Source organism: Bubalus bubalis, chromosome 3 (assembly GCF_019923935.1).
Source record: "Bubalus bubalis isolate 160015118507 breed Murrah chromosome 3, NDDB_SH_1, whole genome shotgun sequence".
NCBI classification, from domain to species: domain Eukaryota; kingdom Metazoa; phylum Chordata; class Mammalia; order Artiodactyla; family Bovidae; genus Bubalus; species Bubalus bubalis.
This window is the reverse complement of record NC_059159.1, coordinates 41,881,737-41,896,314: the sequence shown is the minus strand read 5'-3', so window position 1 is coordinate 41,896,314 and position 14,578 is coordinate 41,881,737. Positions and strand designations below refer to the sequence as shown.

The 14,578-nt window shown below is 40.9% G+C and overlaps 1 protein-coding gene across 1 annotated transcript in view; it reads left to right on the top strand.

Moving 5' to 3' along the window:
• The window catches only part of EFCAB5 (EF-hand calcium binding domain 5), a 91,368-nt gene extending 80,226 nt beyond the window's left edge, over positions 1-11,142 (top strand). Inside the window, exons 21-24 of the mRNA XM_025280948.3 lie at positions 719-972; positions 2,476-2,762; positions 3,154-3,250; positions 10,952-11,142. Of these exons, the coding sequence (XP_025136733.3) occupies positions 719-972; positions 2,476-2,762; positions 3,154-3,250; positions 10,952-11,142 (829 nt within the window). The remainder of the gene's footprint in view (positions 1-718; positions 973-2,475; positions 2,763-3,153; positions 3,251-10,951) is intronic.
• Positions 11,143-14,578: the final 3,436 nt, after the last annotated feature.

Here is a 14,578-nt window from a genome sequence, read left to right as displayed (position 1 = left end):
CTTTGCCAACAAAGGTCTGTCTAGTCAAGGCTATGGTTTTTCCAATAGTCATGTACAGATGTGAGTGCTGGACTATAAAGAAAGCTGAACACTGAAGAATTGATGCTTTTGAATGGTGGTGTTGGAAAAGACTCTGGAGAGTCCCTTGGACTGTAAGGAGATCCAACCAGTCCATCCTAAAGGAAATCAGTCCTTAGTGTTCATTGGAAAGACTGATGTTGAAGCTGAAACTCCAATACTTTGGCCACCTGAGAAGAGCTGACTCATTTGAAAAGACTCTGATGCTGGGAAAGATTGAAGTCAGGAAGAGAAGGGGATGACAGAGGATGAGATGGTTGGATGGCATCCCCGACTCAATGGACATGAGTTTGAGTCAACTCTGGGAATTGGTGATGGACAGGGAAGTCTTTGTGTCATGGGGTTGCAAAGAGTCGGACACGACTGAGCGACTGAACTAAACTGAGCTGGATGGAGTCTGACTCTGGTGCAGCTACTTTAGATCACAGGGGTCAGGGAGCGTTTCTCTGTGGGGAGCTGAGGGAGCTGAGCCCTGAGAATTTAAGGGGTGGAATGTGTCAGGCAGATGAAATAGCAACAAGGGCTGGTGTGGCTCGAGTATAGTAGGCACAAGAGGAGGTGATTCAGTGTGTTTGGGTGGAATGTTGTGAACAGGCTTTTATTTTATACCCTCCTTATGCTTATTTGGTTTTGATTTCAGAGATTTCCTCTTTAAGTGCACAGACAGTTCAGAAGTTGTTTTGGCCTCTGTCTGTGGAGAAAACCACATCGTAGTTCCACTTCGTGAGAGAACAGGAGAAGCTTTGGGAGTTCTCGATGTTAACATTGGCAAAAGTAAGATGTTGTTGTATCGAGAGTTTAAAGATCTACAGAAAATGCTGAAGGTGATCCAGCTTGCCTGCAGTGAAATACTGGGCGAATTATCTGGAGAAATAAAGAAAAACTATATCCTAGGTATTGTGAATGCGGCAACTGTCTGAATTCATAGATTTAATAAGTTTAGGGGAAATCAGACAATACAATGAAGGATGCATTTTCTAAAATGAATTGTTGCAAAGTACAGATCTTTCCACATGGAAGGATTTCCTTCATACAGTCTTGGACTGATTAGTCTGGCCTATACGTTAGAGCAAAGGGTAAGGAATCACATTTTCTTGCCTGCTGCTGCTGCTGCTAAGTCGCTTCAGTCGTGTCCGACTCTGTGCCACCCCATAGACAGCAGCCCACCAGGCTCCTCCGTCCATGGGATTTTCCAGGCAGGAGTACTGGAGTGGGGTGCCATCGCCTTCTCCGTTTTCTTGCCTAGAGTCATGGTTTTAGAGTTGAAGGACTCATAATGGCAATATAGAAGTAGCATTTATTAAATGCCACATCATGTGTCAAGCACTTTAAATATGGTATTTCAATTAGTCCTTACCATAACTCTAGGAGGTGAATGGTGATTATTTCATTTTACAGACAAGGGAAGTGCACCAAATCACACAGTTGACCAGTGGTAAACGCTGGATCTCCACCCCAGTTTGGGTGCTCTTTCCACCACAGTGTGCTTGCGTGCTCAGTTGTGTCCGACTCTTTTGTGATCCCAGCCTGCTCTGTCCATGGAATTATGCAGGCAAGGACACTGAAGTAGGTTGCCATTTCCTCCTCCAGGGGATCTTCCTGACCCAGGGATCAAACCTGTGGCTCCTGAATGGCAAGTGGATTCTTTAGCACTGGGCCACTTGAGAAGCCCTCACAGCATTAACTCACAGGAACATCTCATTTTACAGAGAAAGGAGCTAAGGTCTGTCAAAGTAAAGGTCCAAGAGCAAGCTATTGCAGAGCCAAGAACAGCCCCAGTCCTTGTGATTCCACCTCCACCAGGCTACTCTTACCACAAAATCAGTGTAGGCAGAAGGGAGGGAAGACGAAAGCATGGAAACCTTTCACTACCAAGATTGGAATAAATAGAATTAGTAGAGTAACACTGTTGGATAAAGCTGAAACACTTCTAGCCATTACACAGTGTGGGATAAAAAGGAGAAAGAAAGGAAAATTCATATCTTTTGAGCATCCACTATGTGTAAGACCTGGGACTAAGCACTTTTCCATGTACCATCTCCTGTTAATTTCCACAGCTTAACGGGAAAGTAGGGATCAACTCTTCTCACAGAAAATGAAAAGGGGGCTCAGAGAGACAACTGAACTAATAAGGGTGAGAGTAGGTTTCAAAGCAAGGTTCAGCTCCAAATAAAGGTTTCACCTTTTCTCAAAGCCTCTGCCTGTGAACCCCACAGGTGGGATTCCATTTTTGCCTTTTGATTTCATGACTGGAGAAACTAAGATTGTTTAACGCTATAGGATATAGTCTTTTTTTCCTAAAAAGAAAACAAAGGTTTGCTATATTACGTCCAGAATCCCATGAAAAAGTAGTATGTGTTCTGAACAGCCGTGTGGGATGTCTTTCTGTTATTCTAGAGATTGAAAGTGTGGGAGAAGTCCAGCGGGCAGGCATTCTCTTCTTCAGAGTCATGCTACAGGAGCTACAGGAGTGCCTCAGTCTACTTACATCCTTGGACTTTGTGTCACTGTTGCTGTACGATTATGACCCTCTGGCGGAGGGCAAAGCCCCACCAGACAGCCAGTCCCAGGATCTGAAAGCCAACATAAAATTAGTACAAGACATCCTGAAAGGGATTATCGTGTTCTTTCATCCAGAGTTGAAATCATCAAGTGACTTAGAAAGTTGGGATCACTGTAAACTGGTAAGTTTCATTAAAACAAACAAACAAACAAACAAAAAACTCTTTATTGAAGAATAACCTCCATGAGTTTAGATATACAAATCTTAAATTGCACAAATCCTTGATACACAAAGGCAAGAATTTTTACACGATGAATGTAAGAGGCACCTAGAACAAGAACATGAGTGGCATCCCCAAAACCTTCCTTTTTACCCTCCCCATCACCAGCCTCACACACACACACACACACACACTCTCTCTCACACCCCAAGGGTAACCAGAATCCTGAAGTCTAACACCATAGATTGATTTTGCCTGTTTCAAAGTGTGTATAAATGGAATTGTGTAAACTTAGGAATCAGGCACTCTCCTTCCACTTGATGATTCCACGATTTTTGTTCTTTGCTTACAGTACGTAAACCAACAATTAGTCGAAAATATTTGTGACTTTGATCCAACTGCTATGGAACTGAAAGTTAATTTAAAGCTCATTGCTGAATACTTTGAAGGTAAATTTCCACTTAATTATAGTCTAAATCTATACCAACAGCAACAAAATATAGTTGCAATCCAGAGATTTTTATTAGAATACAGTGGCTCAGCGTGCATGTATGCTCAGTCATGTCAGACTGTTTGCAACCCCATGGGCTGTAGCCCGCCAGGTTCCTCTGTCCATGGAATTTTCCAGGCAAGAATACTGGAGTGGATTACCATTTCCTACTCCAGGGGATCTTTCTAACTCAGGGATCGAACCCACATCTCCTGCATTGGCATTTACCACTGAGCCACCTGGAAGCCCCAAAGCACCCAAAATTCAATTTTTAGGGGAAAATAGTTCTGATTATAGTCTTCTAAAAGTAAGGGCATTGTCTATAATCTATTGCAATCCCCATAGTGACTATCTGTGCCACGCACATGAGAATTCAGAAGCACCTCTATCTCCCACTTACTGACTCCATATTCAAAATTCTTGGGAAAAAAAAAAAAAAGCAAATGGAGGCTGCAGTAAGGCTAGAAGCCAAGTTTGTTAAGGGAAAAGGCAGCTACGATCTTTAGTTTCCATGAAGAACCAAATAAAACAATAGAGCATGAGTCTTTACAGACTAGTAATGTAGACTTTTTGGAAGGAGGAATATCAGCAGGTGGTTAAGACTCTACTCTCCCAATGCAGGGGGCATGGGTTCCATTGCTGGTCAGGGAACTAAGATCTCACATGTCGTAAATATACATGCACAAGCACACATTCCTCCATGTGGGTGTGTTATCCCACCAGAGACCTGAGGCTGTTTACGTGAATGGAACAGTAAACAATGAACTTATTCTTTCTTAAAAAAAAAAAAAAAAAGATGTTAAACTAATCATTGATTGGGGAAATGGCTCTGTAAAAATCCCTCACTAAGCCTTGTCTCCCTCTCCCCCATTCTCTTTGGACCCTCCAGACAAAGGGTTTCTGGACTTCTGGGACACATATAGTAGACAGAGAGGCTTGGAACCAGATTCCTAGGACGAGAGATAGGAAAAGGCCACCCAGAGGAAGACAGCACACACTCCTCAGGTTGTCTGTGGAAGCAGGAAGCAGTGGGTGGATGAGAGAGAGAGATGTTCTGGCTTAGGAAGGAGAGATACTCCCGCAAGTTTGGGAATGCTAGATGCGAGGTTCACATAGCAGTTAACATGAATTAATGTGGACCAAGAGTGGTGTGAGTGAAGACTAGAATTCCTGTCTGGAATGGCTTCTATGTAGCCTCATGGCTGGTGGCTGATTCACAGGCACCTCTGCATTCCTAGGTGTTACAGTTCTCGCTGCTTTTAAGGGGTCGTTTAAGGAAAACAGGGGGCTTCCCTGGTGGCTCAGACGGTAAAGCATCTGCCTGAAATTCAGGGCACCTGGGTTTGATCCCTGGATCAGGAGGTTCCCCAGGAGAAGGGAGTGGCAACCCACTCCAGTATTCTTGCCTTAGGAATTCCATGGACAGAGGAGCCATGTGTAGTCCCTGGGGTTGCAAAGAGCTGGACACGACTGAGCAGCTAACACTTTCACAGATGGGAACTCTGGCTAACTTCTTGAGGAAATGGCCCCATTGTCAGTAGAAATTTGGAAATTTCCAGGCTTGCTGTGGAAGTCTGAAGCCTTTTTGATTCTGTGCATGTGACTTGTTTTGTTTCTCTCCAGAAGCTATAGAATCACTGCTTTATCCCCACGACTGTGAAACTTCAAATGATATATCTTTTAAAAAATTATTATATTTATTTTAATTGGAGGATAATTTCTTTACAATATTGTGGTGGCTTTTGCCATGCATCGACATGAATCATCCATGGGTGCACATGTGTCTGTCTCCCCATCCTGAGCCCCGCTCCCACCTTCCTCCCCATCCCATCCCTCTGGGTTGTTTCAGAGCACTGGCTTTGAATGCCCTGCTTCATGCATCAAACTTGTACTGGTCATCTCTCAAGTCATCCCACCCTCGCTTTCTCCCACATAGTCCAAAAGCCTGTTCTTTACATCTGTGTTTCTTTTACTGCCTGGCATATAGGATCGTCGTTACCGTCTTTCCAAATTCCATATATATACGTTAATACACTGTATTGGTGTTTCTCTTTCTGACTTATTCACTCTGTGTAATAGGCTCCAGTTTCATCCACCTCATTAGAACTGACTCAAATGAGTTATTACAGCTCAGTAATATTCCGTTGTGTATATATACCACACTTTCTTATCCATGCAGGTCTATTTTTGTCCATTGATCTGAACACTCCCTGGGCCTTTTCAACTGTGAAACGCAGGTCCTTACATCCTAATGATTTCCTCCCTGACATCAAGGTTGCTGCACATGGCTGTGCAGTTTGTGTACTGCACAAATGTACCCTGCTGAGGGGGTGGGGAGCTGAGACCTAACTAGGGTTCCATTCATGAAACTGTGGGCTTCAGCTTAGTTACGTCTGCTTGGAAGAGGGGCATCTCCTTCACACATTTTCTTCTTTTCACCAAGCTGTGTGCATTCATCCATTCACACAAAAATGACCTAGAGGTTAGAGGAGGCCCTGCCCTCCCTTTTCTGTGTTCCTTCTTTGGAACTCCTATTATTCAGACATGGGAAATCCTAGATTCAGCCTCCAAAATCCCTATAGTTTCTCTCCTATTTTCCATCTTCTTTGTTTCACTTTCTGAGACGTTCCCTCAACCTTTTACATTTGTTAACTTACAGAGGTACATAGTCAAAGAGTTTGGAAGCCACTGCACAGAAGTATGAATTTTTGTAAAGATAAATTGCATTTATTTCAGTTCATACATAATTTGATTTATAACTACATCATGAAAAAAAGTCAAGACAATGTGATACTGTATAGAAATTATGCTTCAACTGGAGTAAGACTAATATATTTGCAAGAACTCAGTTTGGCCTGGAACAAACTTCCACCCAAGGTTTGATAACTCAGGAAAAAATTTGGTTTTACCTCCTCGTTTAACACGAACTCTTGCCCAACGAACTGGAAGCAGCACTCTGCACTACCTTCAGCACCACAGTAAATTAGTGACATATTAAGTCCCTGACTGTCATGGAAAATAAGAATTCTCCTACCTACACAAAAACTGATTGAAATTGACACACATATACCCTTTTAAGTATGATGTTGCATGGACCTTCAGCTCATCGTATGTGGCAGTAATGTTAAGAGGTGGTAGAGAGGGTATGTGAAACAGTAGAAATAAAAGAACTAAAATGAAGAGAACTAATGATGAAGAGAAGAGCATTCAATAAATACTGCTTAGAGCTTCCCTGGTGTCTCAGTGGTGTAGAGTCCGCCTGCCAATGTAGAAGACATGGGTTCAATCCCTGATCTGGGAAAATTACACATGCCAGGGAGTAGCTAAGCCCACGCACCACAACTATTGAGATTGTGCTCTGCAACAAGAGAAGCCACTGCAATGAGAAGCCTGGGTGCCCAACTAGAGAGCAGCCTCAGCTCACTGCAACTAGAGAAAAGCCCAAGCAGCAGCAAAGACCCAGCACAGCCAAAAAACAAGTAAATAAATGAAAAATTTAAAAAAAGAAATACTGCTCACTGATCTTGGGTTAGTTGTTAGTTGACAGGAGCAGCTACACATTAACTTTGAACTTGAAGCTTAAGAGCGTCATTCTTTTTTGCCTCGCACATCTAACTGTCTTTCATTCCCAAAGCTTTTAACTTAATCTGATGTTAAAACAGAGATTCATAAAATGGAATTTTAATTAGAAATATCTTAAAATGACCCAATGTTTTCAGCAGAATGAATTTCCTATATAATTAAAAGTTTGATTAAGCTAGAATCTACAAAAAAACCCATAAAATGTTTCTGAATTAATTGGTTCATAAACAGATTCAAAGGTTGAGCCAGCAATTTTTTTAAACTCAGATATATTCAAATAATTTACTATAACCTTTACCTAGGAAGAATTAATCTGTGCACACTGGCTCTCTGCTGAAATGCAAAGAGCTGGCATCTATCCACCACAAGAGGGCAGTAACACTCAACCGTTGTTAATGGGAAACCCGCGGACCGATGGAGGCTTCCTTCAATAGAGGAATCATTAGAGCCAGTTGTTAAGCCATAAATCTCTCATTGGAACAGGGCAGGGAAACAGGAATCTTCGCCCAGACAGGTTCGGAGCTTCTGTCCCCGGTAACAATAAGACAGGAAATAAGCAACAGGGGCTTGTGAAATGGTGCGACTTCGCCCCCCATCCTCACGTCCTTAAATCACCATGGAGATGGCCTACTAGCTTAATAATGGCTGCAGATAGGGGTCTGTACATCTGGATGTCAGATAAGAGCACTGGCAGGCGTCAGTGCAACAGAGCTCTTAATGGGGATTTGGAAAAGGCAGAATAAAGGCTGTGGAGAGCAGCAGAGCTGTTATATCTCAGAAAATTAGTCAGGACTGGTTTTAAAAGTGTTCTAATGGCACCCCACTCCAGTACTCTTGCCTGGAAAATCCCATGGACGGAGGAGCCTGGTAGGCTGCAGTCCATGGGGTCGCTAAGAGTCGGACACGACTGAGCGACGTCACTTTCACTTTTCACTTTCATGCATTGGAGAAGGAAATGGCAACCCGCTCCAGTGTTCTTGCCTGGAAAATCCCAGGGACGGTGGAGCCTGATGGGCTGCCATCTATGGGGTCGCACAGAGTTGGACACGACTGAAGCGACTTAGCAGCAGCAGCAGCAGCAGGGTGTACTTTAATTTAGACTTTTAACATTGGGACATAATGATAAAGTAATTTTTTCAGCCTATAGCATTAACTTTTAAAGCTTCCAGGAAGTTAATACAAAAAGGGATCAACAAATGCATCTCAATATTTTAAGTATGTATGTTAATTGGTCTAGTGTTACTCATATGATATGAATCAGGTATTTTTTAGGTGCTCTCATGTCTGACATCTGCTTTCATTTTTATTCATAATTGTCACTAATGTTACTGAGCTATAATCTGAAAAGACTTCAATATTTGAAAAGCCTAACAACAATGTTGTTTCAATCAACATTTATTAAACACTTACAATTGAGAAAAAAGACAGTGCTTCTGTGTGTGTGTTAAAAGAGGAAACTTTAGAAAATTGCACTCACATGTTTTATACAGTGAGTGTCAAATAAAAATTGAGATTTGAGTATGTTTTCCATATTTTATGTGCCTTTCCTGTTCCACATTGTACCTTTTGTGGTAGTGATACCTTGAGAACCACAGAAAATCTTAACCTAGTTCAGGGAAACTTGTCCCTTCACGTTGATAGAAGACGAGGAAATATGTTCTGTTTTGTCATCCTAATCGACAACCATGAGTGACATAATTGTCATTGTTATTAATGAGCTATTGGATAGAAAACAATATTTAAAATATCTTAATCAATAATGTGTATACATGTGTGCTCAGTCATGTCTGACCCTTTGCGACCCCATGGTCTGTAGCACACCAGGCTCCTCTGTCCATGGAATTTTCCATGCAAGAATACTGGAGGGGTTACCATTTCCTACTCCAGAGGATCTTCCCTACCCAGGGATCAAACCCATGTCTCTTGCATCTCCGAAATTGGCAGGTGGATTCTTTACCACTACACCACCTGGGAAGCCCTCTTATTTGATTATAAATATCATGTAATGGTTTGATTCAAGTCAAATCAATAAACATTTATTGGGTTAGGAACTGTATTAGCCACTAGAAGTAACAAAAAAGTTAAACATAGACCTGAGGGTAGAAGGGACCTGAAAGAATGAACATATTTTTTTGAGCAACTACTCTTTGACAGGTTTTTGCATGTCTTTCCTCTTTGATCCCCATAACAATTCTGAGGTATCTGTTTTGTGGAAGAAGAAACAGGCTCAAGGCAATTAAGTGACTTTTCAAGGTCACAAAACTAGTTGGAGTTGAGCCAAGATTAGAACCCAGATCTGTTTAAGTACATTCTCTTTCCATTGGACCATTCTATTTGAATAGTCATTGACTGACTGACTCCTGAAAAAAGTAATTTAAAAAAAAATTTTATTTATTCTTTGTTGTCCTGGTCTTCCTTGCTGTGCGTGGGCGTTCTCTACTTGTGGTGAGTGGGGAATACTTTGTTGAGGTGCACAGACTTCTCACTGCAGTGATTTCTCTTGTTGCGGAGCACCGGCTCTAGGCACATGGGCTTCAGTAGTTGTGGCTCCTGGACTTTAGTTGCTCCGTGGCACGTGGAATCTTCCTGGACCAGGGATGCAAACCATGTCCCTTGCATGGTAGGTGGACTTCTATCCACTGTACCACCAGGGAAGTCCCAAAAGTAATTTTTAAAAAATAGTTTGCAGTTTAACAAATGAAATATTTTGGTGTGCAGTGATTATAGCTTTAAAAATAATTTTTAATTAGGAAATATTTCAAACATAGAGGTTAGAGACTAATACCTGTGTAGTCATTACAGAGCCATATTCTTAATATGTTTTTGAGCCAGACTTTTTTTAAAGAAAGAAAACATTACAGGAACAGTTGAGAATTTCTATGCTCCTCCCATATTTCATTCTCTTCTTCTCCTCCCTAGAGCTAATACTATTATGAATTTGGTGTTTATCAGTTTTATGCATGATTTCTACTTTTACTACATGCCCATGAATCCATAAACAATATAATATTATTTTACAGGTTTTAAAATTGTTTTTAACTGTATCCAAAAGAACATATTATTATACAGCTTATTTTTGTTCTCAACAGTATGTTTTTAAAAACATAGTTGCTGCTGAGTCTTAGTTGTGGCATGTGGGATCTAGTTCCTTGACCAGGGATGGAACTCAAGCCCCTTGCATTGGGAGCTAGGAGTCTTAGCCGCTGGACCACCTGGGAAGTTCCCTTAACAATATGTTTTTGAAATATCCACAATGACATATGTAGCTCAGCTCTAGTTCTTTGTTAAATGCTACATGCTGCTGCTGCTGCTAAGTCACTTCAGTTGTGTCTGACTCTGTGTGACCCCATAGACGGCAGCCCACCAGCCTCCCCCGTCCCTGGGATTCTCCAGGCAAGAACACTGGAGTGGGTTGTCATTTCCTTCCCCAGTGCATGAGAGTGAAAAGTGAAAGTGAAGTCGCTCAGTCGTGTCCGACTCTTAGGGACCCCATGGACCCATTTAGGAGCATCTAAATACATAAAGCAAATATTAACAGACCTAAAAAATATATAGCAACATAATAATAGTAGAAAAATTTAATACCCTATTTTCATCAATGGATAGATCATCCAGATAATCAATAGGGAAACATGAGCCTTAAATAAAACATTAGACTAAATTTACTTAGTAGACATATACTGAATATTCTAACCAAATGCAGCAGAATTCACATTCTACTAAAGAGCACATAAAACATTCTCCAGGATAAGTCATTAAACAGGTCTTAAATTTGGTCATATTGAATATGTTAAATGCTGCATAGGGTTCCATTATAGGGTTTCCCTGGTGGCTCAGATGGTAAAAAACTCACTTGGAATGCAGGAGACCCAGGTTTGAGCCCTGGGTTGAGATCCATTATATGAATATACCAAAATTAATTTATCCACTTTCCTATAATTACATAAACAAGATTCTGCTATGGTTTTGACTCAAAATATATCTAATGAACTTCTGTCATAATTTTTCTTATATCAGTATTAAAATATATTTCAGTAATAAAAGTACAAAACTAACACTTTTTTTTTTTTTGGTACAGATCATTCTCGAATTGAAGTATGGAAATTTGCTAATTCTGCCATCGAATACTTATACCACTGGGCACACATCTGTTTAGCTCTCATAAAGCTAAACAAAAAAATAAGTAGTGCTATTCCCCCCCCACTGCCATCCAAGACTGACTCCTATGTGTATGCTAAAATGCCAGGGGGAAGCTTGCCAGGGAAATGATAATGGAATTGCTACTATATTTAGGGTATTTTTGTCATGTTCAGTTTTGCTTGTTAACTATAAAAATATTTTCAATTGGAAAGGAGTGCCACATAGACATATTTTTCTCCTAGACCTTTACCTCAGCACTTTCTAAAACCAAAAGTGCCTCCGAGGGAGAAATTTGATCTAAGAAAATTTCCAGTTAAGGTAGCCATAACCAAATGTATGTTATAGAACATATTTTAAAGTTTCTTTTTAGTTTTAGCATTTTATCTACTGTGGGCCTATTATGGTTGGTTGAGTGAGTTATTGTAATTCTTTTCAGGTACAAAGTAAAGAACAGACGAGTATTTAGGGGGAAAATGGCAGTTTTTACATCAAAAGAGCACAGTTTTCACATCAAAAAAATATAATAAAGATTTTAAGAAACGGACTGGGAATTGTTTTTCTAATTTTTCAAAGGCTTTTATGAGCACCACATCCTCTCTGCTCCCATCTCCACTCCCTCACCCCCACTTACCCTAACAACTTTAAAAGTTATTTCAATAAATAGAAAATCTGGGGAAATGTTTGCCCATGACTCATGGGAAAAAAACCTTTTTTTTATAACAAAATCTTCATGAGTTCAAGAACTGCAGAATTTATATTTATTTAAATCTTGTTATTACAGCAAACTTTACTGCCCTGTTGTGAGATTTCATCTTTGCAGTAAGATATCTGATGACAGAGTCCATTTTTAATAAAATTTTGGGAAATTAAACTTCATTTTCTTTATTTGGTTGACAAAATGTAATGCGTTCCAAACATCTTATAATTTGAGACTGGAGGTCCCTTTCTAACCTCCGGTGATAAGATGGCAATGTTATTTACCAGCCCTCATTTATTGGCTGGTCCCATGCCCAGTTTTAACCTATAAGCCTGTTTCATATTTGGAAGTGAGCTTTTCAGGGCATTTGCTGCAACATTTCTAGGAACAATGTTCTTAAAGATATTAAACTGATAGCCACACACTCTGATGGCTTCAGAACAAGCTTTTAAGGGGTCTGCTGTGAATACAAATAGCATTTTAGGCAGCAAGGAGGGAAAATTTTTGCAGACTGTGACCTGTCGATCCATCGTGATGGGAATTAAGTTATTAATAACTAAATGGCATGCAGCTTAATGATAATAAATATCACACATCTGCATGACATTTTAACTTGAAGTATTTTCACATCCTAGCTTATCTGATCCTCCCAAACATGCAGGGTTGGCAGACTCAATATGATTATCCCCATTTCATAAACAAGGAAATAAGCTCAAAGAGTGAGTTAGCTAGGTTACAATAAGTAAGGGGCACCCACGTGTCCTGTTGGGCTTCCCTAGTGGCTCAGAGGGTGAAGCATTTGCCTGCAATGCAGGAGAGCTGGGTTCGATCCCTGGGTCGGGAAGATTCCCTGGAGAAGGAAATGGCAACCCACTCCAGTACTCTTGCCTGGAAAACGCCGTGGACAGAGGAGTCTGGTAGGCTACAGTCTCCATGGAGTTGCAGAGTCGCATAGGACTGAGCAACTTCACGTGTCGACTCCTGTTTTATTGCTCTTGTCAGTACGCTAGATATTTCAACACTTTCCAAACTTCACTAGGCTAACAATTGTTCTATCATTCTTTTGGGAATGACTTTATTTATTTTTAATCTATTTATTTGTTTGCTTGCCCCAGGTCTTAGTTTTGGCATGCGGGATCTTGAGTTGCGACATGTGAACTCTTACTTGTAGCACATGAGATCTAGTTCCCTGACCAAGGATTGAACCTGGGCCCCCTGTATTGGGAGTGTGGAGTCTTAGCTACTGGACCACCAGGCAAGTCCCTGGAAACTACTTTAAAATTAAGCAACCAACAAGGCAGATTGCTTGAATTTATTTAACTATCATTCAAGTAAAATCCTATCCCTTGACACCAGATACTTGTTTTTTTAGTGAAGAGGATGTTATTTGTACTTGACTAAAATTTAGATGTTGATTTATGGTTAAGTCTATTTATTTGACTCAGTAGATTTATTGATTTACTTGTATTTACATATACCTCAGAAGCTTAGACTTGATTAACTGGTTATTTTTTTAGATTTCTCTACAGCTTATAGGTAACAATGGAGAAGGCAGTGGCACCCCACTCCAGCACTCTTGCCTGGAAAATCCCATGGACGGAGGAGCCTGGTGGGCTGCAGTCCATGGGGTCGCTAAGAGTCGGACACGACTGAGCGACTTCACTTTCACTTTTCACTTTCATGCATTGGAGAAGGAAATGGCAACCCACTCTGGTGTTCTTGCCTTGAGAATCCCAGGGACGGGGGAGGCTGGTGGGCTGCCGTCTATGGGGTTGCACAGAGTCGGACATGACTGAAGCGACTTAGCAGCAGCAGCAGCATAGGTAACAATGACACTGCATACTGAAGACCTTCCATATCACTTTCTTTTATATTAATAATTACAGCTTTCCATGGTCCAGGAACAAAATAAATGTTCCAAGACAATGATATTGGAATTCAATTGGAAGCCCCTATTGGCCCTTTTAACAGCTTTATTGAAATATAACACATATACTATACAATTCACATACTTAAAGCATACAACTAAATGGTTTTTAAGGATATTCACATAATTGTGGAACTATTCACAACAATTTCAGAAGATTTTCATCACCCCCATAAAAAACTCCATACCTTTAGCAATACTCCCCATTTTTCTCGCTCTAGTCTTAGGCAACTACAAATCTTGCTTTTTCTATGGGTTTGTCTATTCTGGATATTTTATATAAAAAGAATTATATGTGGTCTCTTGAGACTGACTTCCCATTCCTTCCTAATCTAAATGTGATCAAGCAACCAGTAGCCCTTAACTTCTACAGACATTCTCAATTACTGACTCAGAAGACCCTTTGCAGGTAATTTAGGGACTTTTCATTCCTCTTCTGTAAGGTTTTTATGCAATGCCACTCCACCTAACCCCACCCTGTGTGAGTACTAAGTCACTTTAATCGTGTCTGACTGTGTTACCCTATGAACCATAGCCTTCCGGGATCCTCTGTCCATGGAATTCTCCAGGCAAGAATACTGGAGTGGGTTGCCCGCCTCTAGATCTTCCTGACCCAGGGATCAAACCCATGTCTCTTACATCTCCTGCATTAGGCAGGCAGGTTCTTTACCACTAGCGCCACCTGGGAAGCCCTAACCCCACCCTACATCATCCTTAACTCTATGTTCCTGCTCTCCCCCACATGATCTTATAAAGACCTCAATAGATAAGCTCAATTAATTAAATATTGCCTATTTCTTTCTCCTGTAGGTATTGTAATTCCCCTTGGTGGGTGTTTCATCTCCTAGTCATTACCCTATTTTACCTTTGCTCAGTCTACTGCCTGAGCTTAAACTGTCCTGCCCACAGATCATAACTGGTGATACACTCGAGGTGGCCAA